Consider the following 26,434-nt stretch of genomic DNA (forward strand, 5'->3'; position numbering starts at 1 on the left):
CCCTGATCATGGGAGAGTAAGCACACCAATAACTTTTTAGTAGTTGGATGTCCCTAAGGGAGATCCTGATGTTAGGAATTAAATATTTATGGAGGCCGGAAGTTTTATCACAAGGCAATGTGCCATCTTTATTGTGTTTAACATTTCCAGTTAAAAATAAGCAGCAGTTATGATGAATAATTGAATTCACATTTTGAATTACTTTATTGGAGTTGAAGTAAATGTGCCAGTCAAAGCAATACCATAGATTTTAAATTGTTTAGTGTGCTCCACTGTGAGCCTTTGTTTTGTTCATGTTCTTCCTAATAGTATTGCTTTGCTGCTGGGACTGTGTGAAGGAAATGCGTGCAGTATTAGACACTTTATAAAGAAAAGTCCCATGAGTTTGAATACGTAAAAAAATAAATCATGTGAAATGAATCCGTGTGGTACTTTAGAAGGTCACACTATCCTGTAAGGCCTACAAACTCTTTTGCCTTGAACTATGTATAGCAAGAAGAAGAATTAGGAGCTCGCTATCAGATAGCGTTGCAGATTATTCAGTTTGAAAGCCTGCAGTATGTGAACTCAAGCACAGATGTTGGTTATAGATCAGTGTAGAAAATTGTATTGCATCCATTCCTACAACAGAGATCACCAGGAATGGTATATCACACTAAACTGTGAAGTTAGAAAACTTGCATATGGTATGTTGTAATATTTTCTCACTTTGTTTCCTTATCTTTGTGCACACTATGTGCTTCTAAAAATTGCCAAAACTCCTATGAGAGACTGTAAATTGGACCATAAATTGTTGGAAATGCTTAAGTGAGCGCCTTAGAAGTTCATACATTAGAACAACTTTTTCCACTTTTACTGTAAATCTTGTAAAGCCATGAGTACAACAAAATATTCAAGGCATAAAATGATTAGAGTCATCTCTACAGCTGCCAGTCAGCACCTACACTTGCAGTGAGAATAACTGAAGAGTCTGTCCTGATTGCACATCCCTGAAACAGGATTATGTGTAATCATTTCTTAATTATGATAGAGAAATACACCCTTAACAGGAGCCCTGCATGGATCCAGGAGCTGGAGGACATCACTGAGCTTTTGCTGACAGTGTGCTATACGTACGTTGCAGCAATTGTACAGATGTTTTTAGGAAAAACTGTAAAGCAGCAGGTATTCCGTTACATCAGGACGTTCAGCCTGAGGCAGTTCTGGGAGAATTTGGGCTCAGCTAGCTGGAAGTCACACAAAGCAAAGTAGTGTATAATTACTCTGGGATTCTCAGCTCATGAGGTATCTGTGGGAACTCTTATCCTGGAAGAGGAGCTACAGATTCAAGATGATGGTGGTGATGGGCAAAATAACACAGAGTATCTGTGCAGAAAACCTAAATTTAAGTTGAAGAAGGGGTGGCTGTTGATATGGAAAACTTCAGTCCAAAGGGCTGAAGTTTGTCAGGCTATGTGCAAATCAAAGACAACATGGCATTATGCATGGAAACCTGGCACAGTTTGATTGCCCAGTTGAGTGCAGAGAAACAAAGGATTTCTTTCCTATTTCACTGAGCTTTTTCTTGAATCTGTACCTTAGTTAGAGATGACAAGCCAAGAATATCACTATTCTGATTTCAGGGTGATAAACCCACAGAAATCAGAGGGAGAGACTGGGGATCACAGGTATTCCCTTTCTCTGTGGTCAACAGAGTGTTTATCAATTCTACATGTACTTTCAGTGTGTATGAGTTGCTGTCTTAAGAAGAGATTTACACATCAGCATGTTAAGCCAAAATGCTTGTGATCCATGTGAGTCTATCCTGTTAATATCAGCCATCATCATTTTTCTAAGCTGCCCAGGATGGAGTGCTTGAGAAAGGTGCTGGTTGGGCAAAATGGGAGCCTTATAAGTGACAGATGCAAAAGGTGACAGTCCACTTAAACCAGCTTCTAGTCAGAAAACAATTGTCTGGTTTTCCCCTTCCTTTTAAGATAACCTGACTGCCTATAACAGCTGGTTAGAGCCTGGTGCAGAAGGTGTAGTCCTCTGTGGCATGGTTCGGAGTTGTTGGAATATACTTCTTTCCAAAGTTTAACTTATCGAATTCTTCTGTGATTTCCACAATTGATTTCCCTTTTGTTTCTGGAAGGAACAGGTGAACAATTGTCCCTGAAGTGAAAATTACTACCATAAAGATGAGGAAGCAGAAGTGCTTGAGTTTTTCCTGCAAGGAAAAGCAAAGTAAGAAAGAAAGCAATATCAGCATGTCTTTTCTATTGCACTTTCTTTGCACAGTGTTTGTATGTGGGTCCCAAAGTACTTTTAATTGGACAAGGAGCTCTTTGCCCTTTGACCTTTGACAAATATTTCAGTCTGAATAAGTATCTTGGGCAAATCAGAGCACTTCCATTGAAGAAGTGGATGTGGGAGAGCAGATGCCAAGACCACTCTAGACTGACATGGCACTGGCATTTCATACTGCTCTTCTCATGCCTGGGGCCAACTCAAACTTAGTGCCCATTGGAAGTGTCCCAGGGAAGGTGACTCACCACAATGAAGGGGAAGGTTGTTCCAATCACAAAGACACCCAACCAGTTGAGAATGGCGCCGATCACAAAGGCAGATGGTCTGCATGAGAACTTGAAAATTTCAACCCTAACAGAAACTGTGGCACCAGCTGAAAGACAAAGCACAATAAGAATGATGTATATTGCTCTGTTTTAGAAAAGAAAATGTTTGTGTCATCTTATAAGCTGCTACACATCAGGTTTGTAAAGTGGTCCAATATTCAAATACATTTCTTGTGGAGATTCAAGAATGAAGTAGTTAACACTTGAGAAAGTCTGACACATTCTTGTGAAAGAAGCTGTGTAAGGGTGGAATTACTATTATTTCTAACAAGAATTCCTAGGATAATACTGCTAGATCACCAATGAGTGATCTTCCCGGATTCACTTCCTGGTTATTTCAGTCATGTTTTGCAGTCACAGGACATTGGCAGCTTTCAGTTAAGAAAAGAATTCAATCCTGCCATACGGGAAGGCAAATATTTTGAAAATGAATAGGCTTTTAATAGTATTTTTAAAGAGGAGCAGGTACTGCACTGCTGAATATGTGGGACAAGTTGCGATATTATGGGACACTGGATTTTAAAGAACTCTTGCTTTTCTTTTTCTCTTTCTTTTTTCTGAGTATTAGAAAACCCCAAGCAAGCACATCTGCTTTTGCTCTGTTTTCACTGTATTTTTCCAGTGAGTACTTTCTGCTGTGTTCTTTTCCTTTTGTTAGCAAAACCCAGAACTGATGGCATTGAAATTTATGGCCAATAATTGGACCCATAGTGTTTAAATGACTATAAGATGAGGTTAAATTAATTTACTTATGCTAAACATTATGCAATATTATGCAAGATTTTCCTAGCCATATTAATAACTCCCATGACTCGTATTCCTTTATTTCTTCTGAATGAGCACTTACCTGGCCCAACTCCAAAGACAACTGCGAACAAGATAATCAGACAAAGGCTGCAGTATGGCATCCAGAAATACCAGTCCTGGGGAAAAAATCCAATACATAACAAAGTTCTGAGTGAAATCTGTTAATAGGTGAGAAATGCTGCTTGTTTTCCAACACTGTAACCACAAGAGAAAACATACAATGTGTGGGAATTGGCAGAGAAATGTGAGTGCTTTTTCCTGTGGATGGAGCAGTGAGGTTTTTGTTAGGTGAGCAGAGAATCAGGTTTGCTAGTGCAGAGCAGCTGTTAAGCTTGGAAGCTTTCATCTAAGTCTGAATAGTACTTTTCCACCCTGTCTTCCTTTCTTCTTGACCCCACAGTGCTTTTCCCAAGCCTTTGAGATATGGGAAGGCCAAATCATATCTTTCTTCACTTTTGTTAATGATAGGTCCAGTAACTAGTACTGAAAAGGAACTTTACTGGATCTTAGGCTTCAATATGTGAAACCTCAGTGCTTCAGGAAAAAATATTTCGCTCTCCTGTGTTTGAGATCCGTTATGAACGAAACAAAAATGGAAGTCTGCTGCCACCTTGCTTCAAGGCTAGTTTTACAGTACTAGCTATAGAGTAGCTCTTGGATGAATACTTGGTAACCCAGGAGATTTTCTTACAAAGAAGATACAGCAATGACAGTGTTACAGAGGTGAACCAGTTTCAAGTCTGTGAACAGATATGTGCATCCTCATATATTCTGCAGCAAAGTTAAATTTCAGATTAACTGGTGCAAAGAGCTTGGGATTTTGTTGTTACTCATTAGAAACTGTGTTACTAGAAAGGGCCATTTTCCTAGGACTGTCTTTTGCTCTGTGCTGGCCAGTGTTTGACACTTGCAGGCCAATGAATTCAGTAATCCGTGCTAGTTTCCCAGTGTTTTATGTGCTCTTCGCTGCACTTGTGAGATCACACTGGAAGGCAGGAGTACAAGAGAGTACTTGCTGAAAGATGGTTTGATCTTATAGACAAGCTTGATTTTTAGGATATTCCCCTCTCAGAGGGTAAGCTGTTAACACGGAAGTTATTTTGGCACTTCTAAGCCTCGCTTTGCTTTCTCAGTAGCACAGTCTGCCTGTGAGCAGAAGTTAGAAATAGAATAATCTGCCATGAGAAGAGTTTCCTTACCTGTAGTGAGAGAGTCACGGTGATAACAGCTAGCAATGAGCCCATGATAAAATAACCTCCTCTTAAAAGCACTTTCCTGCCCAGTCGCTCAATGATGGAGCTCTGAAGGACAGAATCACACTGGCATCAGTACCAGAAGAGCAACTTGAGACCCATTCCCAGAGTAATGTGACTTACACAGACTGCAGTAGCTACGAGTTCAGAGAGTCCAACAGAGAGGGTCATATAGGAAATCATTCTTTCATCAAAGCCAGCTGCCTGGAGGACTTCAAAAGTATAAAAATAAATCTGGAAGAAAACCCCATAAAACAGTAAGAGAAGAAATTAATTGATTTCTTACCCATACCTGTGTGACACTGCATGGACAGGAACTGCTAACCAAGCAGCATGCAGCTCCACTTTGGCATCTAAATCTCTGCACTCTGGATGTAGAGTTCTGCAGTCTTTTTGATAGTATTCACTTTATTGGTGGATAAAGCCATTCAAAATTAAATTCATTAATTCATTTAATAAAGATGAAATGCTGGGCTAGAAGGACCTGCAGCTGCTGCAAAGTACTTAGGTTTGCAGAGTCTTCCTTTAGGAGCTTTCAGAAGCAGCCAGGTATATCATCTCTTCTGGAGCCCATCCAAAACCATAACTGTAGGATATTCTCAAGAAGAGGAGTGTGGGTTATGGAGTCGTGAGGAGCCTGATGTTTCCTTTAGGTCAATAGGTGTTTTGAGACTTTAAGGGGGAAATACACTCAACTGCATTGATGCCACATAGCTGAACTGTGGCGGTCAGAACAACTATCATGTACAGCTGCCAACGGAAAGCTGGTTCTTTCATTAGCTCCAGGACACTCAAGATCTTGGTGTTTTTCATTGTTGCCTTCTCTTTCATGAAGTCATCAATCTCTGCATGGTGATGGCCTTCACCCCAAAGCTGCCTTATGGCTGTGGAGGAGAAGGAGAGCGAGATCTGCCATGTTAATTCGTCTCTGTTTGCTGAGGAGGTGATTCAAGTGTCTGGCAGCACAGAATGCATGGGCTGTGGCTGTGGTGCGAAGCAGAAATGTCCTATAGGGTCTTCCAGAGCCCTGATCCCCTCCTGCACAGAGGGACCTGTTGTGACAGAGGGGCCTAGTGAGGTGCACAATGACTCCCTCCCTGGCCAGGGGTCCAGTTTTCTCCCTTCCTCTTTCTCTCAGGGTATGAACAGGGTACACAGCAAACAACCAGAGCTAAGGGGTGCTCTGCGGAGGCCTTCAGTGCAAACAGCCATGTATCATTTATCATAATTTGTCATCAGGCTGAAGCACAGGTGGTGTCAGCTGAATGCCAAAGGTTTTGTAATACAGAACTGTAGAAGGAAGTAGTTTCATGTTCTGTGTGGGGACTATAACAAAAATACACTTAGTAGGTGTCCACAGAGTTGTCTTGGAAATGAGCAGGGAGAAACTTTGTCCTGTATATTTTTTTCCGTATGGGGAGAGCAAGCATCACGAAACAACTGAAAGTCAAGTGGTGAACTGGAGCCCTTGTTTACCTTTTTTGCAGCCTTCCTGGTCTCCTTTATGCATGAGGAGATATGCTGGGGACTCAGGGAAGAACGGCAGAGTGACCAACTGGACCAGTGCTGGAAATCCACAGGAGGCCATCAGCAAAGGCCATAGGTACTGGCTGCCTAGTAGCTCCCTGGTGGGAATGTAAGTTCATTGCATTGGTTTTGAGGAAAGGAATGGATGGAAAAGCAGACAAAGAAGCAAAAGGTAGAGGGGATCCAGAAATTAAGTGGGTACAAAATCAATTGTATTCTACCTTTGTCCTGAAATCTGCCCTATGGCTTTTCCCAGAGACCAAAAGAAAGAGGAAGTAGAGTTTGCAAATCCACGTAGCTTCTTAGGGGAAATTTCTCCAACATATTGATGATGTAGAGGAACACAAAGACCTTGGGGTGAGGAGAGAATTGTGGGAGAGAAGAAAGAAGACGTTCACAACCACTGGAAACAAAATTGCATATAAATAATGAAGCAGGACAGAATACAGCTGCCGCATGCACTGAGGTGTTTCTCATACCTCAACCCACATAGGAGATTTTCAGTACTAGATTTTCTAACCCTTTCTGCAGAAGTATTTGGTCCTCTTTGCATAGAGTAGATTTCTGATCTGAAGAAATAGACAGTTTTCCTTTTAGGGTAAACTATCAGCATAGTATCTCTTGTAACACTCAGTGTATTTTAAGGAGGGCAGAGTATGCAAGTGCTAAATAGCTAAACACCCTGTAGTAATATTTAATATGCTTGTTGTTAACCCACATCATCTCAACCTTTTCTGACATAATGCTGTAGAATAGTTGTAAGGTAGATCCATAGCAGATTAAAATACACAGTGCTATACTCTACATTGATTTGTACATGATTTAGGGGAAACTCAAGTATTCCTTTCCTACTGTCCAGCAATAATTTTGATGATTTCAGACAGAGTTGGTGTTTCCAGCTATATGTGAAGTACTTAATAACTCAGACATGCTGAAAACTAGTCTCGGAACAAGAGCTTTTTCCTGATATGGTGGCCACAGCCCCTTTTATCTATTTTGAAAGCAGCATGTACTCTTGGCTTTATCTCATAGTAAAGCAATGCAGATCTCCAATCTCTTTAACAAAAATAAGGTTTTTGCACAAGGCATCATACATGTTCTAGACCATAGCAGGGCCCCTGTGGGTGAGTAGCTCTCAAAATACAACTGTAGTCCTTCAATACAACTGTATGTCAGAGAAACAATACACAAAATGTGGTTATTTGGAAAACAGACATCAATTTCTACTGAAATAGGTTAAAATAGGCACCGCTGTTAATATCCAAACTGAATGGGAAAGTATCTTTTTGTGTAGGAGACAAATACAAGGCATACTGACACCAGCACAGGGTGGTTTTGCTGTACGTGGAGTTAATTCTTGGCAGGAGTTATTTTGCCTGATTATGCTCAGCTTTTTGTACTAACCCCAAGGAATTACTGCTTTGAAGCAGGTTGAATACCCTTGCAGAGCATTCCTGATATATGTTAGACTCAAAACTGAATGGCTGTAGCCTTGAACAGGCTGATTCTCTGGAGTCTTATGGGAATACCAGATTTAAACCATATACCATGTAATTCAGGACTGTTAATTAAACTTCAGATAATATTATACATATTTCTCCATCAGTAAAAAAACCCTTTGTTTCATGTTGTACGAAAACATTCCAGGTAGCTCTGAATATTTATACACTTGGCAAAGCTGAATTTCATTTAGTATTAGTGAAGTTAATCATGCTATTCATTGCTGTGTATTATAGAAGATCTTCTGCCAAGGGGTCACTGCTTTTAATATTTTATTTTCTTAGTGCAGGGTTATTATTTACTCTCAATAAAGATGTAAAATGTGGTGAGATCCTGCTGACCTGTGGGAGAAATCACTTACCTGCACTTACTCCACACAGGAAGCGTCCAATCAGAATCATCTCAAAGGACTGGGCTGTTTTACTGCAGCCCATGATAGATGCTGACGTTATCATGAGTACATTGGTGCACAGGAGACATTTCTTTCTGTAAGTGCAAGAAAGAAAAAAGAGTTTTCATAAATCAGAAGGGAAATGGCACTTAAGGTCCTGGCATATAGGATGTCTTGGGTGAATTTGGCTTGCTAGTTTTGTGGCATGTGTGGTCCAGGACAAAATAATCCCATCCACACTATTGGCACTAGATACTGTGGACTCACTGTTGGCACTAGATACTGTGGACTCACTGTGTGCCTTGGCACATGGCTAGACCTAGGAGTTTGTGAATGCTTCTAGGTTTCGTAACTGAGAAAAGTCTTAAAGCTTTTCTGCACATGAAAATCTGTCATGGAACACATTTATATAGCACTTAGGAGCATCTCAATGCTGCTCTATGTTCTATCTTCAGCCAGAGGGCTGCCTTTCCTCTGTGCAGAGACTAACCCAACCTGAGTAACTGTGTCTGGTGTGACAGGCTGGCAGCACAGTTGATTAGCCTGTGCCACAGGACAAGGGCAAGAAACATCAAAGTCTGTTGACACCACTGCTAAAGCTGCTGCATGTCTACAGGCATGTCTAAGCCCAACAGTCTGCCTCATGTTTAAAACCTCAACTGTAATTTCCTTAAGCAAGATTCAACTGACAAATTGTCTTTAAACATACATACTTGCCATATTTGACCATCAGGTATCTAGTTCCTGAAGAGCCCAAGAGACCTCCTATACCGTAGATGGACACGGTGATAGACCACAGGAACAAGAGATTATCCTGATGGATGGGGTAGCCGTATCGCTCCAGCCAAGTTTCATTAATGAAAGCCTTAACATGCTGAGGCACAAAAAAGAATTTTCATTAACAATACCTGTGACTCCAGTTCATGGATTATATTTAGAACACAAATTTGTTGCTTCATCTTAAGTAACTTTTCATATAGACTCTAAAAGCATAGCTAATAGACATAGCGTAATGGAGTAGGCTGTGTTAATTTTGCCATGAAAAGAAGTTAATTCTTTGGGTGTTTTTGTCCTTGAAATCTGACAAGCTGAGGCACAGACTTGTACTGAAGAACAGTGTGAACAGCCCTGTAAATTCTGCAGATGTATAATGGGCTTGCTCTCACATATGTGCCAATAGTACCAGGTTACACAGTGACTGTTCAGTGCAGTTTCTAAATACTTTCTCAGTCTGAATTTAGTGTTCTGAAGCCTGAATATGGCACTTTTCCCATAAGGTGATCTCTACAACATAATAATGTCTTCCCTCTAGACCTGGGTATCTCAAATGGAAGTTCTACCTGTGTTCAGTGGAGAGAAGCAGACACTTTTCTAGAACATGGTTCACTTAATCTGTTCTATTTGTCTGTGAAGATGGGTGACTGAAACATTATCAAGTGGAACCACTGAAGTAGGTTTATACCTACATGTAAAATACAGATGTGCTATAGGTTTGTAGGGAAGACAGATGCCACCTCAGTCAGTGTGTGTCTTCTGAGGAATAGTTGTATTAACAGCAACTTGCAGTTGTCTCTCTTTTTTCCTGTCTTCAGCAGTTTGATATATTCTGCTTTACACAATAGCATAGCAATGGGAATGAAGCATGAGAGGAGAATACTATGATTAAACCCTTGCTGAGTGCCAGAGAGAAGCATCCTCAAACAGAAATGTAGACTCAGAGCTGCTGTTAACCAGTGTGCCATATGCTTTTTTGCCTACCTGAGACACATAGGTGATTGTAGAAATTTGAAAGCCAATTTGGAATGTCCCCCCAATCCCGAGGATGGTGAGCATCTGAAAGAATCCCTGGTACTGTACCTGCAGAGGTAGAACACAATTTTAAGCTTGTAGCTATGTCAGACTGTTCTTGCAATGTGTCTTTCACTCTCCAGCAGTATCTCATTTGCTCAAGGGGCTTGCAGGTAAGAAAGTTCCCTCTGCTTGTCCTGGTGTGAGGCATACATCCCTCTGTGATTTCCCAACATCCAATTCAAGGAAACACAGCCTTTAGCTGTGGAAACCATTACATTTCCCTCCCCTCCTCTATCATTAGTCAACAGAGTAGCAAGGTCATTCCACACTTCAGGGCTAATACACATGAGAGTGCTTTTGGGGAGTGAAGTCTTATTTCCTCTATGCTATCTGAATAGTGGCCAGGCTACCTGTGCCCACAGCAGTGACCGAGCCATCTGTACCCAGACCCTTTCTGCCTTACCTGAGACAGTAGCTGCTGTGCCAGATACTTTTCAGGCCCTTGAATTGTGGGCAGTGTTTCCTCTATTCAAGTTTTGTGTTAAAGCTGTCCTCAGTTCTGAACTCTTGCCCCACCTGCCTGTCTCAAGCCACATGGTCATGTTAATCTTTTGGAAGCTTTAAGAACAGGCGTCCCACTTTAGTTTTCTTTTTCTGGTTGATTACGGATCTGAGAATACACAACCAGTACTGCTCTTAGGTTTATCCTACAGCAGCCTTTACAGCAGCACAGAGTGAATATGCTGTGAATGAATGAAAAATGGTCTGCCTTTCAGAGGTGCTATATTCCTCTTTCCTGCATGAGAGGTTAAGTGTGCCCCAGCAAGAGCTGAGAGCTATTTCTCAGAGAGACTTTGTCCTACTTGAAAGTGCCTCACTGATGTATGAGGCAGCAACTAGTTCAAGACTCAGCCACAGCCAGGGTATAAATGTTGCAGACTCCCACAGACATCCCTGTTAAGATGTCCCAACTGCTGATATCCTGTCCAGTTTCCTGCTTTTCAAAACCTCTGCCTGCCATCTCCTGGGCTAAATTCATGCTGTATCTTACAAAATTCTTTTTTCAGCAGGTAAGCAAAGCAAAATATGTTTGAAGGTAAGCAAAGATTTTCCAGTGAATGAAAACATTTAAGAAACATTAACATGTTGATGAAATGTGGCAAAGATGGATGGCAGAGCATATGGAATGCATTAATACCTCAAAACAGTGGTCAGAACCTCTTCCAAGATGATTTTAGTGAATAGGAGCCATGTTGTTTTTACTGAAATACTGATTTTGTTTTCTTTGAGACACCCATAGCGTACAAAAATGTCCCACATTTTTGTGTATTTGTAAATACCCCATCAAGCACTTACCAGGTCTGATAGGAAGCCGGTCATCTCTGTCTAGGGGCTGGTTGTCCAGTGTGTGATGTGTCTTTGTCATCGCAAGCTTCGTCTGCCTCCTGCCTGCTGGTGTGGCAGTGGGCATTTGGCTTCAGGGACCAGAGTTAAATTTTTACTATTTCCTCTTCAGTCACTTACTTTTACTTCAACTGGCCAAAGTTAACACTGATGGATTAAACATTCTGGGACATAGCTGTATCTAGTCCAACTAGGGGTAAAGTTTCGAAAGGCAGGAAGTTTGCAGCTGGGGAGTAGTGAGGTTTTTGGAAAGGGAAAGGAGAACACTTCAGGCAAAAAAATTGAAACTGTTTTCCAGGAACAGTAAAAGGCTCTACTTCTATGATGCAGACCAATGAGTGTATCTGCTATAACCTGCACAATGCAAAAAGCAACAGCACAAGGTTTAGGTATTGCTATTTCTTATTAAGTAAAATATGTGATGTTCCATTTCAGATTAATTAGTATAGTAAATGTAATTTATTAGATGAAAATGAGGCAAATTTCATAGCCTAATTCTGCTGTTATGGCTTTCTGTACCAGATAGACTGAATTAAGGAAGGGTGTTTCTTCTCTGGTGTGTATGTGGATGTTTGTCAGGCAGGTGTGGTGAAAAGGCAGTAAGAGATATTGTGCCCTGGCAGGGGCTTTTGGAATAAACACCTGGTCCTGAAGGCTCTGCTTGGATCAGGCAGTAACTCAGACCTATGTACTCTTGACAGTAATCAAAGAAGGTAAAAATTCCTTAATGAGTTAGGATGGGACAGCTGGGATCTTAATCCCTCAGGTTTCAGCTTTCACACTAATAAGAGAGAATAACTCCAAAATCAGTGTCTGAAAAAGTCACATTTGGTTCCCAGTGGTTCCTCTCTTGTGAAGTGAAGCTCTAACTGTAGCTCTACATGGCTTCTGCGAGAGACAGCACTTGAAAGAAAGAGATTTGCCCAGAGCTCTCATGTGTGGTTGATGCTCTGAGCTGTTCTTGCTTTCAGAGGCTTCTGCTTGCTCTTACTCATGCCAGAGGACTTTCGTCTGCCCCCGAGGCTTGGAGGCAGAGCAGATGGGGCAATGGGGTTGTACTGAAGCCATCAGTAAATGCTCAAGCTCATCCTCAGGACTTGTATCTTCAGTTCTTGTACCTTCAGTTCTTGTAACACAGAATGCAATTATTTACAGAGGGTTTACTGCAAATACTATGAGTCTAAAGAAATGAGGAAAAAATCGTGTTAATAATAAAACCTTGGTGGCTTGTGTAATTCCAACTATTGCCTATATAACTGCATAGCAACTGCTGTTTATCCTGGCTCGCAATAGCATTTAGAATGATTTGGCATTTTTGTATTTTCTCTTTAACGCCAGTGATTAACAGTTGGATTGCACAAAAATTAGTCAATAGCATAATTATCAACCATTTACTGTTTCAAAATGTTAATGATCCCTTTTTACTATATATTTTTTCTCAGATTATGAGGGTTATGTCAGAAAACACAATGGGACAAAAAACTTGCATTGGAAACAATGGACTGCATGTGTGATACCACCTCTAATAGAAGCACTGGTTAGCAAGCAGCTGGGGTACATTTTTACGAGTGACTTGTCCTGTTTAGTGATTGCTGAGAAAATGCTTCTTTTTAAGAATGGGTTTGAAATAGAAACTGTCCTTTTAAAAGCTTTTCACATGCTTTTAACAGCAAGAAGCTGCTATCATTTTAATTTCCATCCTGGATATCATCTCATGCAAGTTATCTTTGGTCCAGAAAAAGAAGAGGTACACCTTTCATCATCATTTAGTATTGGACCTATAGAAGTGAAAATAGAGGTGTTCATGCTGGTGAATTTCCTGAGGGAGATGAGGGACTTCACATGAAGCTTTTTCCTTTCTCTTTCACTATTTCTAGAGCTATTTTATCCTCACTGTGTCCAGGCAGGCCCAAGAAAAGAGACAAAAGTATGGGATGAGATGCCTTCTAGCCAATTTTATTAGCTCGCCTGACAGCAGCTACCAAAGCCATAATATTTACAGAACATAACCTCCTTTAGGCAGGTACAAGCATAACTCTGACACACTAATGGTAATGCCACTGTTTATATTCAGTTCTATTGCAGCCTCATCCTGCAGTGAGTTTGGCCTGTACTGAAATAAGTGAGGCCGCATGGCACCTGAATTTCCAACTTCTTTTTAAAGATGTCAGTCACAGCAATGACACTGAAGTAGTAGTACAAAGATGAGAAAGCTGAAAGAAAAAAGCTTCGTTTAGTTGTTTTATCTCTCCTTTTGAGTAAAAGATAGGGAGGGTGAGTAGCCAAAGAAATTTGAAATCTTGCTTGGAGAAGTATGAGAGAGGCCTTGGCATGGGGTTAAAACAATGTGCAAACCTTAATAGTGTCAGGTTAATCTTATACTCTCTGGTTTATCAGTACCTGTAAGAGATGCAGCATTTGGGAGAACAGGCCTTTTGTTGTTTGGCTTATTGGATTTGTGCAGCCTAGGAAGATGAATGCTTGAGATGGAAAGGTTTGTTAAAGCCATGAAGGAGTGAAGGTGCCCAGCAAGACTACCTGCGAAGGACTGACTTCTTCCAGGAGACACTGGAGCTGTATCAGAGGCAGCATGGCTGGACTTCCTAAGAGAGAGACAGAGGGATCCAAGGCTTGTGCTTTTAAACCTGACATGGTGCTGGGTGGCAGGGATGAATAGTCCCTCTGCAAAGTTCCATCTGTGCTTCTGCTGAGATCAGTTCCTTCAAAAGCACCAGCAAAGGAACACTGACCAACGTTACAAGAGAAAGTTCTCTCTTCTGTATGTGCAGAAAGGCTGGGACTCCTGATAAGAAGATATGAAAAAGAGAAAGAGGAAAGTAAAATCAGAGAGAAGGAACTGACAAGTGAAAGTGGACGTTACCACAACAGAACACACTATTGATCTGGTACAGTACCGATAGTGAACACTGATCCTGTTTTTCCATATGTCTATTTACTTAGCTAAAGCTCCATGGCTTTAATGTCTGTTCAGCACAGTTGAGAAGTACTACCACTTGCAAGTGCACCATCTTGTGAAATTTGTGCCAACTGGGAAAGAACAACATGGAAGAAGAGAAATGTTTTATTTGCGTTCTGTTCGGTCTCATGCTGGTCTTATTTTCAAACAGGCAACTCAGGCATTAGAAATTCCCTTTCACAACATTGTCAGGGAAGCTGCAAGCTGCATGGCAGCACTGCTACAGAGGGGATGGGGGAAGAGGGCATGTTGGCAACAAAAAGCATAAGATTTCATCCTATATAGAGGCAGCACCTTGGTAGTCATTTTGGAATCAAATATATGGGGGAGGCACAGGAGCTGTTGTAGGCAGGTCAACAAGATATACAAGCCAGTCTGTTCCAGCATTGTGTTATTGCAGAATAGATGTCCATAATTCAGAACTTCTTTAATAACATGATGCATTTACACAGCACTTTGTCAGCTCAGGAAGCTCTCTCTTTCTCTGTTAGGTAGATAGATAGTGAGCATCAGTTTTCCAAATAAAGAGTGGTAGATGGGCAGGCAAAAAAATCCAAAGAGAAATCAGCAGCCAGTTGATGGCCAGGAGAAAATCTCATGACTTTCCTGCACCTTCTGCTTAAGTAACCATCTGGCTCTGAGGTTAATGTTTACTTCGTATGATTTCTATTGATTTATGGTTTTTGCAGCAATTGGTCAGTGCTTAGAATGGATGGATTAAATATTTCAATGACTCAACGGGAGAGGTCTCTGAATGGAAACACTGGGTAGTATGAGTGCTCCATATTTTGATAGAGAGTGAAACTAGATCGAATATAAAATGAACCCAGGTTCCGGCTGCTGGACACACACTGGCATTTTAATATCAGAGCTTCTTCTGTGGCTATTTCTTTAGAAGAAGCAAGCACATTATTTAACTTTTTTAAATAGAAAAATCCCTAAAACCTTATCCTGTTTCAGTGCTCCACCACAAAGTTAATCAATATGAATGGTTAAACTGCAGAAAGATAGAACTTACAGTCCTACTAAACAGGAGGCATGATATAGCATTTGTAACTGTGTTGGGAAATGGAAAAACAACAAAGAGATGTTGTGCCCTGGCAGGCACACATATACAAAGGTAGAAGAGTTTTGGGAGGGAAGTGACTAAATGGCGCAGTGGTCAGCAGGGTTGACAGCTCTTGAAAAGCATCAGTACATGGGTGCTGTGGAGCATAGCAATGGTAAAAGTGTAGTATTGTAAGCTGATGTGACACTGGTGGAGTGCAATGTGTCCTAGGCCATTACACAGCCAGAACACATTGCTTGTCAGAGCTTCTGCTTTATTTATTTGTTTTAGCAGTTAATTATTTATAAGATGGACTGAATTTCCAAAGTGTCTACTCTCTGAAAGTGTCTCACTTCCTGTTTCACTCCAGGGCTCTAGCTCTCAGCACTGCCTGTATGTTTGTTAAACTTGTGCCGTTTGTCAGGTACCCAGAATAAGGCTGAGAGCACTGCTTACACTACAAAAACTTCCTCCAGATTTTGCTACAACTGATATGCATGGAAAGTGCAGTCAATTTGCTCCAGAGGATGCAGGTGAGAGTTCTTTGGTACCAACCCAGGGATCAGGGCTGATGTCTGCCAGTCATTATAGAGACAATCAGGACATACAGTTACTTGATGTCAGCTCAAGAAAATAGAACAAAATTGAGTTTTCTTTGTTATTCTACCTGGTATTTGTTCATGTGCAGTGTTCATGATCAAGGTCCTTTACAGTGTGATATCATAAGGAGATCACATGAAAATAATTTTCAAGAACTATGTTTATGTTTCATCTTTTTTTCATGCCACTCCTAATCCTGAGCAGGGCTTTCTTACAAAATAAGACAGAGACAAATCCTCTCTTTTAAAATGACAGCATAGGAGAAAGACTTGAAATAAAAGTGATGTGTTACACTTGAAAATGTTTTCCACGTGCCAGTTCTGAGAAGTGTCTGTAGTTATTAATGTCTTCCTGCCCATTCGTAGCTGTTCTAGGAAGGAGCCATTGTCTCTAACCATGAAAAGCAAAGATAAAGATAAATGTAAAATAGGACTACTTGGATAAATGACAAGCTATCTCTGGATTACATTTTGCATTACATTTTATTGAGAAAAGTCCATGTTAAGGTTTAGTTTTCAGTTTGATTTTGAGACAGGGCTTTTTGTCAGTGGGAGTTGCTTGGTGACCTATCAGAGCTTGGTGCAGAATGTCTTCTCTTCAGTAGCATTCTTCTCCACAATCTGATGACATTTTTTCTTAACCTGGCACGTTTTGAATTCCTCTGTGATTTCAGAGGTTGATTTCCCTTTTGTTTCTGGGAGGAACAGGTAGATGAGAGCCGCTGAAATGACGAGGACAGCAATAAAGATGAGGAAGCAAAAATGACCAAGGAACATCTAGAGATAAAAATAGAACAAGATGAGTGATTTCCCTGACAACACTTTGCCTCTAAAGATTCTCAAACACTGTTGATTTGCCCTTGTGAAATGAGGAATAAGTTGGTTTTACAAAAGGAGTATCTATTTATCTTTTTAATCTAGTCTTGAGGCAGCAGATGATGTCTGAAGTTGAGGGAATTGTTTTACATAGATGGCCTCCTTATACCAGTAGGAATAAGAGATTCACAACTTTGATCATCTACAAGGCATTTCATCCTACTCCCTGTCCAGAGCAGCCTAGAAAAACAGTTTAAATTGATAGAGTCAATGAGAATATTTGAATTAAATTACATACGACAGCAAAGGGGAAAATCATTCCTGTGAAAGCGAGGCCTAGCCAGATGATGATTCCACCAATTACAAAAGCAGAGGACCTTGTCGAAAGGGTGAAGATTTCATTCATGACAGATGTGATGGCTCCAGCTGAGGAAAAAACATAAAAAAGCAGTAGAAACATTGTTGCATTTAACCATTTTCCTCAAAGTGAATGAGCTGGTGTCACTGGTCAAACACAGCCCCAGTAAGTCAGACTACTGTGAGATCGTCTACATTTGGGCAGTACAGCCATCTCTATCTGAATTCACCTACAGACTTCTCTGGTGGTCCATGGAGAGAGACAGGTACCCCTCAAGTGCAGTTTCTATCCACCTAACGTGTCTAAAATATAGAGATGAATAGCCTGAATGGCCTATTCTCTCCACTGCCTGTAAGAAACACCTGGGTTCTGCCACCATGGGAATTCTGCTAGGTTTTCAAGATGTTCATGGTCCTCATAGATAATAATACAATAATAATAAAGTCTTAATAATAATAAAGGCTTAATTAAAAGGTTATTTTTTTAATAATAAAGGCTGCTGTTTGAATTTGGAGACTGAAATAACTTAAAGTTGTGTTTATTCAGGGCCGTTTCAGAGCAGGTACTGGTTTTATGTGAGTGAGGTCCTAGTAGAAAGCTGTAAGTTTGAATCTGGCCCATACTGATGTATGTGGTTCAGAGTGGCATTAAGAGGGAATGAGAAAGGACTGAGCAATGCTAACAGAGAGACTTTGTGTGCTATCAGGTGTCATTCTTTAATAAAGTAGAATTTTACAGGTAAGTTGAGAAAACTCTGATTCTTTAGAAGGGGCTATCTCTGCCACAGGCAAAGACAGAGGATGGAGCAGTTGAGCCTGTGTGCACTGAACAGCATTGACACCCTCCAACACAAGTCTTAGTGAATTGATCAACAAGGGGTTATTTTGGCTTGAACCTGTAATTCAATGAGAGGAAACAGGGTTCTGATCCATCAGGGTCTGAATAATTTAAAATAATTTGTTAAGAAAATTGTTTCTTGGGTTATAAATTCATCAAAAATGGGGACTCCCACCATTGCAGTGCAAACTAAGCTGTTGATTTTCAAAGGTATATTCACACAGTCTAGTTCTGCTTCCATGCATTCATGGCTTGTGCTTATCCATGTGGTCCAAGGTTGTTGCTTTTATTGTTGTACTCACCTGGTCCTAACCCATAGGCAATGATGAATAAAAAGATAAGAATAACACTGCAGTACCGCATCCAGAGGAACTGATCCTAGACAAAGGCAAAAAGATGGAAGTGAATGAAAATTAATATTATAGCTGTAGCATGGCTGATCCAAATGTACAGGAGAAGCAATTATTTATGTAAGAGCCCATGACATTGAGCTCTGTAGTAGGTGCTCACTAGAACTACTTATCTTTCTGTACTGAATGCAGTGGAAGGCCGGAAGTAGCCTGCAGTGTCCTACCTACAGAGGTGAGCTGCACTGCACCCTGGTCTGAAAAACAAGTAACAAATTCCAAGCTAATTATAATATGGGGAGAATTGTTACTGATTTAACCTGATTTTCTTACTGAATTAGACAACCTCAGAGAAATGTTTAAGTCTCTTGTGAACCATAAGATATCTGTGAAGCAGAAAGAAGCTGGAAGTATATGGGCTGAGACCACAACTGCAGTGCTGTGTGAGCACTGGCACTACTGGAGCCATGACACTGGGTTCCTCATTACTTTCCACCATTCCAACTAGAAGTAGCTAGTAAGCTGCAATATGTAGCAGGATCACTTGTATCAAGGGTGGAAATTGGGGGGTTTTGGAAGTGTCAGTGCATGTTGCTTCTGCTGCAGGAGGCATGGGATAGCAAATGGGAAAGGTGGTAGCATGGATGCTCCCCTAGGAATTTAAAAGACAGCAGAACAAGACATGAGAGATTTGGAGAGATCAGAGCTGGAGGAAAGCTCTGCCAGGCCAATGGCTTTACAAAATGTTTCTCACTGACTGAAAGCCTGATTAAAAAAGATGAACTACAATGCAGGTCCACGAAACCCTTGCAGAGAGGCTGAGTTTGTATTCAGAAGATATCCTGACCTACTATTTTTTTCGTGAAAGCTAAGGCTGCCACCCTGCACAAAGAGTTCTGACACAGCTCCACTCCCAGAGAGACGTTTACTTACGCTCAGTAAAAGGCTTATTTCAAGCAGTGTGAGTATCAGTGCCATCAGCAAATAACCACCCCAGAGGAGTATCCGGCGTCCAAAGCGATCGATAATGGAGCTCTGAGGAGTAGAAAAAACTTGCATCTCACTGGCAGTATGGCAAAATCCAGCTGTCAGGCATCCAACAACTCAAGCATTCTTCCTGAGTTCCTTTTTACTTTAGAGAACACAAATCTTATTGATACAATGTTTGTTATTTTATTGAATTCCTTCCAGCCTCTCTAATGCTATGAATTACCATTGCTGCCCAGCACTGCAGTTACATCTTCATAAATACTGTATTCAGTGGAAGCATGACTCCGTTCAAATAGATAGATATACACAAATATATGGAAACAAGTACACATATTTATGTTTGAATTGTATTTCATTTATATCTGAATGAAAAAGAGATGATGGAGAATGAAGACGGAAAGAAATATGTAAAAGGTAGGACGAAATTTGGAGTGAATGGTAACAATCACTGGTTTATGCAGTATCACAGAAAAATTCTTTAGTTCATAAGAAGATTCATTTTCTCTAAGGAAGAATAGAGTCAACTCACATGTACTTTAACTCTTAAACCCCCTAGAGGTCTGACTTACACAGAAGATGAGAGAGATGAGCTCAGAAGCTGAAACTCCTAGAGATACATATGGGATTATGCTGTCCTGCAGGTTGGCTGTCTGAAAAATTTCTGAGGTGTAAAATGTGATCTGGGAAATAAGAAACAATTCCAAAATGAAGCATAGTCAATAGATATATGTGCTTACCCAGCATCATTTAGTACAAGACTTGTCATCACTGCAAAAGCAACAATACATTGTTGGGGCTTAGTGGAGGGAGCATACTTGCCTGAGATGTGAGAAATCAAAAAGGTAATGGAGGTGAAGAAAAGGTATTTGAAAGGTCAGGGGGGAAAAAAACCCAACCAACCCAGAGGTGCCTCCTCTGCCCACAGTGCTGGCAACTGTAATGAACAAGCTCCAGCAGAGTGCAGTGTTTCTGGAGAAAGACCCATAGGTGAGTGATAAAAATGACAGGCAGGGGAACGACTCTTAGCTTGGGCTGTACTGGGCACAGCCACCTTTATGTGGAAACAACTGAAAGGAAATTACTTAAAGGATAAATCTCCTTTATCAAATGGAATGACAACCGAATAGCAATAGCTGACCATCTACTACAGCAGAGGTCAGAAAGTGGAGCTGGAAGTATAGATAAACAGATCTCTGGGTTGTAGCAAGCCTTAGGGTATTTATAATCCCTTCTACAGAACCTTTGGTAATATCACCAAGGGAATGAGCACAACAGTGCCCTTGCAGGAATTTATGCTGAGTTGGATCTCTTGTACTCCCACCTGAGAAGCTCCCTGGAAATGTGAAGAATACTAGTGATGATACCACAGATCTTCACAGACAGTGGGTTCTGTGTGAGGGGGAATAAAGTAGATTCGGAAGAAAATGAGAAGCTAGAATTGTGCTGCTTCAGTTACTTAGTAGTAGATCTAAGCATGGAAATAGTGTATACTCAACTGCACTCAAGCCACAGAGCTGCAGACTCAGTAAAATGAGGAGCATGGTGCCCAGCTGTGGATACACAGATGGTTCTTTCAGCATCTCTAGGACATTCATGATTTTGGTGCCTTTTGTTATAGCCTTTTCCTTCATCATGTCATCAAATTCGGTGAGATAATTCCCTTCTCCCCAGAGTTGCTTCATGGCTAAAGAAGAGACAGAATGAAGTAAACTCTCCATCATCTGAAACACTCAGAGTTCTGTATTTTTCAACCTTTAATAACATTAAACATTTGCAGTTCAGTCTGGGTTTTGCTTCATCAGTCCCTGAGCAAAGGACTAGAATAGTGCTTGCTGGAACATGCTGAGACTTCCCTGGAAATGGCTTTTAACTCACTGTAGTATTTAGGGGTAGATCTTAAATATTTCTGATGACTGCACTTAGTCTGGAGGAATTTAATAATATAATCATTAATAAATCTGTAGTTGGCTATTAGAAAAGCTGACCCCCTCTGTTAGTTTCACTTTACTGAGAGTTATGCTTTAGCAAATTAAGGATCTAAAGTTTTATGTTACCTTTCAAGCAACCAGGTTTGTCTCCTTTTTGCAGCAAGAGATACGGAGGGGACTCAGGAAAGAATGGCAAAAAGACCAGTTGAATCAATGCCACTAACCCAGAGAAGGACAATAGCACATTCCACATGTCTTCAGTTCCTAAAAGATCTCTATGAAAGCATGTTAGAGTGTATTTATAGTCCAGTAAAATTACAATCCATAACTAGTTTGGTATTTTCCTAGATCCTGTATTAGTTGAAGAGACACAATGTACATACGTATCTTGGGAAGATCAATTGAAATAGAAGATGCTTAGGCTGGGAAAGGAAAACAGACTCATACTTTCTACTGCAGGACTGAGATTTTTGTTGTAATCTATTTTGTAAAGAGCAGTGGAGTGTGAATATCCTACAACAGCCTTCTGAAGCAATACTGCAATTCTGAGTGAGGGCATCAAGTAATCAGCAGGATTTTAGATCCCAAAACTGAGAGTGTTTACATACAATCTTTTCTTATTAACTTCAGCAGAGAGACCGCACCTCCAGAGATGGATTCATTCTTTCTCAAGAGAAAGGCCTTTCTCTCCCCAGTGACACAGAAACCTCAGTGACTGGTATGAGGTAAACGCATCCTTTATTACAGCTGTATTTAAGCAAAGTAAAAGCCCACCTTTAGTGCATATCCATTTCTAAGACTGGGAGAACAACACTTCCCTACCGTACAGAAGACAAATAAATAGAAAACAGGATGAGAATGAGTAGCACAAGTACCTTAATCCAAGAATTCTTGCTACAGCTTTTCCTAATGCAAGAAACACAGAGGAGCTCACATTTACAAACCCACGCAACCTCTTCGGTGAGATCTCTCCAGCATATTGAATGTGGGCACTCAAGTGTATTCCTGAAATGAAGAAGACACAAAAGAGCTAAAGCTATAGAAAGCAAGAGAGAGGATCCCATTTCATTTTTTCCTTCATCTAACGGTAGCTCTCTCCTTTCTCTTCTGAACTGTTTGCTCTATATCCTCCACAATAATAGGCTAAAAATGTACCTTTTCCTTTAAGCAAGACGGTTAGCTAATGCACCAGATCTCTCTCTCAAGACCTCTTGAAGGCAAAGGACAGTTCATCATAGCTTTTACCAATCTGTTCCTTGTTCCACTGGGGTTACTGTGCATGCCTGCATACTCCCAGCAGGAAGATTTCTGTATCTACCCCAAAGTAGTCACATTAACATGGAGTAGTGGGGAGTCCTACCAGCACCGATGCCCTCAAGGAAGCGCCCAATCAGGATCATCTCAAAAGATTTGGCTCTCCTACTGAAGCCAGTATTCAGTGTGGCTATTATGAGGACCACATCATTGAACAGCAGACATTTCTTCCTGCAACAGCAAACAACATGTGGGTGTGATCCATGTTTTACTTTCTCATCTTTGACTAATGTCTGCCTGTTCTCCTCTGGATTTACAGACCAAGTTTAAACCAAGTTTTCCAATTAGGAAAGTCGTAATATCTTTTCAGGGAAATGAAAAGGGAGAAAACAGGTTCCTCTTTTCCATGCTAACACTATGTGAGCACACCATGAGGATGAAGAAAATTCCTGCAGGATAAATATTGATAAGGAATGGTCTTTCTCTCTTCCTTAGTGTGGATAAAGTTCCCATGTCTAACACTGCGCCTGACCCGAGAACAGGGCAAAGTCAGCTTCATGGAGAACATGCTTCACTCTCCATCCACCTCAAGGTAGAGAGTTCTGGCTTTGTGCTTTATGGCCACCCTCAAAGAGAGGGTTCTGAATGGGGCCTGAGGGACTTCTGCTTATCTTTGCTGAAACTCTTATTATTCTTACAGAGGAATGAACCTGCACATTTTTTTAAAAGGCTGTGATCCATAAAAAGGAAAGAAAAACTTTTGCCTACAGAATATGTATCCTCTATTGAGTTACTGCAGTGGTGTTGGGCTCCAGAGGGCATTATTGCCCAATAAAGACCTTTCAGAGATTTATTTTTTTACTGAATGTCAGTGAAAATACAGGAATTGTATGGCACCAAAACTGTGACGAGGGAATCAGAAATGGTTGCATATTCCTGTCTCTCTAATGTACCTAGGGGCAGTTATACACAGAGAGTGGAGCAAATTCTGCATCAGAAGGGGGCAGTGAGAATTCTGACATCCATTATATCAGGTGAGTGACATTTAATTGCTTCCCTTGTTGCAGCCTCTGTTAGCTATTGGGAAATATACTTACTTTCCATATTTTGCTGTTAGGAACCCACTGCACAGACAGCCTATCATTCCACCTACACAATACATAGACACGATGAAGGACCACAATAATGTGAGTGTCTCCTGTTGCAGCACAGACCCGTATCGCTCCAGCCAAGTTTCGTTGATAAACTTCTGAATGTACTGGGACAGAAAAAGAGACTTTCACAAGCAATAGTTCTTCATAATGTTTATAACTGTAAAACAGGTGAATAATAATCATTCTTGAAAGCATGACTATGAGACATTTGTTTGCAAATTAGAATTGACATTTCCTCCCATACAGACTAATAGTGTGAGATAATCTTTCAAAACGCAATTATACGTTTTGGTCTGTTGAACCCTGGCACTCCTACACCAAAATAGTGGGACCTTTTATTGACTCTAGTGAAGGGCAATTGCTCCTATTGCAGGTAGCGGTTATAAAGAGAAAAGGGCTGAACTGAAGGTTGAGAGTCAATCAGCTAGTTGTTAATCTTTTTCCTCCATGGCATAATCTTTGAGGACAGTGTTTCAATATGTTGTTCCCACACAGTTCTGTGGGAAGTTGTCTTTGGAGACAGCTCCTAAAAATCATGCAAAGTCCTTTTGTCCTTTGACAGTGGACAGTATGGCATTGGAAAGAGCTGGGAATAAACCCACGTAGCAACACCTGTCAGATTTTTTAGAGCACCTTCAAAGAGTAAGGCGATGACGAACAGTTACAGATGTGATCTTGCGAAGGCTTTGCTTACCGGAGATGTGTAGTTGATGACAGACATTTGAAAACCAGATAGGTGGGTTCCCCCAATCCCTAGCACCATAATCATTAGCAGTAGCTTTCGGTATTGAACCTGCCAAAGGTGAGGAAACACACCATAAGTTCCTGATACCTCCTGGCTTTATACCAGGAGACAGTTGCTGAGGTGTTCTGTCTTCACATTTCTATGATTTACTGTAAAATGCAAACACCCATTTTGAATTTTTCAATCATACTGCTTGTCAGTGAGTAGGGCTAGAAGACAAGAAGTTAGATACTCACCAGGTCTGAGAAGAAAACAGCCATTTGCGTTGAAACCTGCCTGCTCTGAGAGCCCTTGTCAAGTCTGTCAGATGAGAGGTATGTTTTCTATGCGTAGATTCTAAGAAGTGGGGATCATGTCACAGAAGTTAAATTCTAACCCTGTGGCTTTTAGTGAATTGTGTCCTCCTCCAGCAGTGACCAAGGCCCCTTTTTGCTGGTTTAATTATTCCAAGACCCAGATATGCCAGGCTGGTTGCAACACTGGTAAATGTTTATCCTTCTTTTGGGAGTGCTCCCCCTCACTTGTACTGCCAAAGCAACTGCATGTTCCTCTGAGGAGTCAGATGGTGTTCCTATCTTTCCTTCAGGATAGCAGAGTTCCTCTTCACCTCTCTGACATACAGCTTAGGCTCAGTGTTTTTCTGTTTCTGGAGTCTACTACAGAGATGAGCCACGAGTATTAGTAGCTGAGCTGCAAGGCTTCTTCTCGCATGCTGTAACATTTTCAATTGCTTGAAATGATTTGAATGATTTTCCAGTTGCAGGACTGATGAATCTCTGAATATTGGCATATTGGGTCTTTGTGAATACCCCGTTCTTTAGTCAGGGTTACTGTTTCCAGAACCACTCAGAAGCCTCGCTCTTGCCTCTGTAACAACAGAGGTGGCTACTGTGTGCCAGACTGGGATGCTCATTCTGGTCTGGCTGGAGAACTGATATTTAGAAGTTCTTTCCACCTTAAGAAAATTATTTTTAATCAGCCAAAGACTTGACTATTCGCAGTGTGTAAGCCACTTCTTGCTTCCTTCAGACTTCTATGTATTACATGTAAGATTTTGTACTACACTGAATACAATGTAGCTCACTCTGCACTACAAAGATTTAACTGTGGTTAGTGCTGAAAGGGGCAGTGGGAAGGTGGGGATGTGGCTCTGAAAGCCACAGAAGCTTTGCTCAAGGAGCACAGTGGAAGCACTGACATTCCTCCTACAGTTTGCTTGTCACATTACAGTGACTGACAACAGCCTCATGCTGTCCTCTGGGCCGTGTGCCCTGCAGCACAGGGCAAGCTTGCTGAGTCATGCCTTGACCTTTCTCCTGCTGCATGTCCCAGTAATGCTCTCTCCAAACCCTCTGCTTGGGTGTCTCGCCGCACATCAGTACAGTGAAATAATTCAAGTGGAATTCATCTTTTCACCTATTCCATTTTCATCATTCCTGAAATCCTCATTACCTCTGCATCAGGTGTGGTCATGTATTTCATTCCTTCACTTCTTGGCACAGACTTCTCAAATGCTATCACTTCCTCTTCTAAAACACCCCAGGATCTATCTTCCTCTTTAATTACTACTGCAAAAATCCCTGTCTTTATTTACCTTTTTTCTTGTTTCTTACAAATTCCTCCTCTCAGTTTCCAGTCACTTCAACACTGGCCACTGCCCCCTCCACAGCTAAAGGTTTCACTGTCAAAGGGAAGACTGCAGCCAGATTGTACAGCTATCCCCTGTCCTCTCTTACCACCACCACTCACTTTATCCTCAGGGGTCAGACCAGAACTGTGTCCAGCAGAATATCCCAGAGCTGTCACTTGCAAATAATAGTGTTAGGCAAAAGCAAAAGAGCAGCAGGCCCCAGTGACGAGCAACACAAGGACTTTGCTGGTCAGGATGATTTCTTTATATTTGCTCCCTACACCCAGTTACTGAGATCCTCTTTGAACTCTTGTAAACTTCTGTTGTTCCAACTCCCAGGGCAGAAAGATGAAATGAGATACTTGAACAATCCAGTGTTACTTTTTGCTTTCTGTCAGCACACACTAAAAGCTACTTTTGAAATAGTTAACTGTCTCTTTCGCCATTTCTCTGTATTTTTTCC

General features: G+C 41.0%; 2 protein-coding genes and 1 long non-coding RNA gene across 5 annotated transcripts; 1 reads left to right on the forward strand and 2 right to left on the reverse strand.

The window, feature by feature from the left end:
* Positions 1–102: 102 nt before the first annotated feature.
* Positions 103–11,385, reverse strand: LOC136020981 (solute carrier family 2, facilitated glucose transporter member 11-like). Its single transcript, XM_065692680.1, has 12 exons — positions 11,241–11,385; positions 9,852–9,950; positions 8,807–8,967; positions 8,064–8,188; positions 6,424–6,553; positions 6,152–6,300; positions 5,372–5,559; positions 4,799–4,909; positions 4,622–4,723; positions 3,463–3,538; positions 2,535–2,662; positions 103–2,209 (listed from the first exon to the last, which is right to left on the reverse strand). The coding sequence occupies exons 1-12, from the start codon at positions 11,262–11,264 to the stop codon at positions 2,003–2,005; spliced, it is 1,500 nt and encodes a 499-aa protein (XP_065548752.1). The 5' UTR covers positions 11,265–11,385; the 3' UTR covers positions 103–2,002.
* A 2,354-nt stretch (positions 11,386–13,739) lies between these two features.
* On the forward strand, positions 13,740–23,722 carry LOC136020986 (uncharacterized). Its single transcript, XR_010615621.1, has 4 exons — positions 13,740–15,846; positions 21,819–21,913; positions 23,400–23,476; positions 23,560–23,722. It is a non-coding gene; the product is annotated as an uncharacterized LOC136020986 (long non-coding RNA).
* Positions 16,377–24,761, reverse strand: LOC136020980 (solute carrier family 2, facilitated glucose transporter member 11-like). 3 transcript variants are annotated; one of them, XM_065692678.1, is made up of 12 exons: positions 24,578–24,761; positions 24,291–24,389; positions 23,540–23,700; positions 22,549–22,673; positions 22,064–22,193; positions 21,315–21,463; positions 20,757–20,944; positions 19,830–19,940; positions 19,204–19,305; positions 18,226–18,301; positions 17,027–17,154; positions 16,377–16,634 (listed from the first exon to the last, which is right to left on the reverse strand). In XM_065692678.1, exons 1-12 carry the CDS (start codon positions 24,599–24,601, stop codon positions 16,458–16,460), a joined length of 1,470 nt encoding a protein of 489 aa, XP_065548750.1. In that variant the 5' UTR covers positions 24,602–24,761; the 3' UTR covers positions 16,377–16,457. The 3 variants fall into 3 exon arrangements, with proteins under 3 accessions (XP_065548750.1, XP_065548748.1, XP_065548751.1); XM_065692676.1 differs by having other exon boundaries at positions 16,377–16,689; XM_065692679.1 differs by lacking the exon at positions 22,549–22,673 and having other exon boundaries at positions 16,377–16,689; positions 21,315–21,366.
* Between the last annotated feature and the right edge of the window lie 1,673 nt (positions 24,762–26,434).

This window comes from Lathamus discolor, chromosome 12 (genome assembly GCF_037157495.1).
Source record: "Lathamus discolor isolate bLatDis1 chromosome 12, bLatDis1.hap1, whole genome shotgun sequence".
NCBI lineage: Eukaryota > Metazoa > Chordata > Aves > Psittaciformes > Psittacidae > Lathamus > Lathamus discolor.

Excerpts from the sequence above, each read along its gene's own strand:
- LOC136020981 (XM_065692680.1), bottom strand. The coding sequence starts at position 11,264 with ATGACCGGCTTCCTATCAGACCTG. Across the intron at positions 6,554-8,063 it reads CCTGTGTGGAGTAAGTGCAG|GTCTTTGTGTTCCTCTACAT; the intron begins GTAAGTGATTTC and ends CCTCACCCCAAG. Across the intron at positions 6,301-6,423 it reads GGGCAGATTTCAGGACAAAG|GGAGCTACTAGGCAGCCAGT; the intron begins GTAGAATACAAT and ends CATTCCCACCAG.
- LOC136020980 (XM_065692676.1), bottom strand. The coding sequence starts at position 24,601 with ATGGCTGTTTTCTTCTCAGACCTG. Across the intron at positions 22,674-23,539 it reads CTAACAGCAAAATATGGAAA|GAAGAAATGTCTGCTGTTCA; the intron begins GTAAGTATATTT and ends TTGCTGTTGCAG. Across the intron at positions 20,945-21,314 it reads CAAACCTGGTTGCTTGAAAG|CCATGAAGCAACTCTGGGGA; the intron begins GTAACATAAAAC and ends TCTCTTCTTTAG.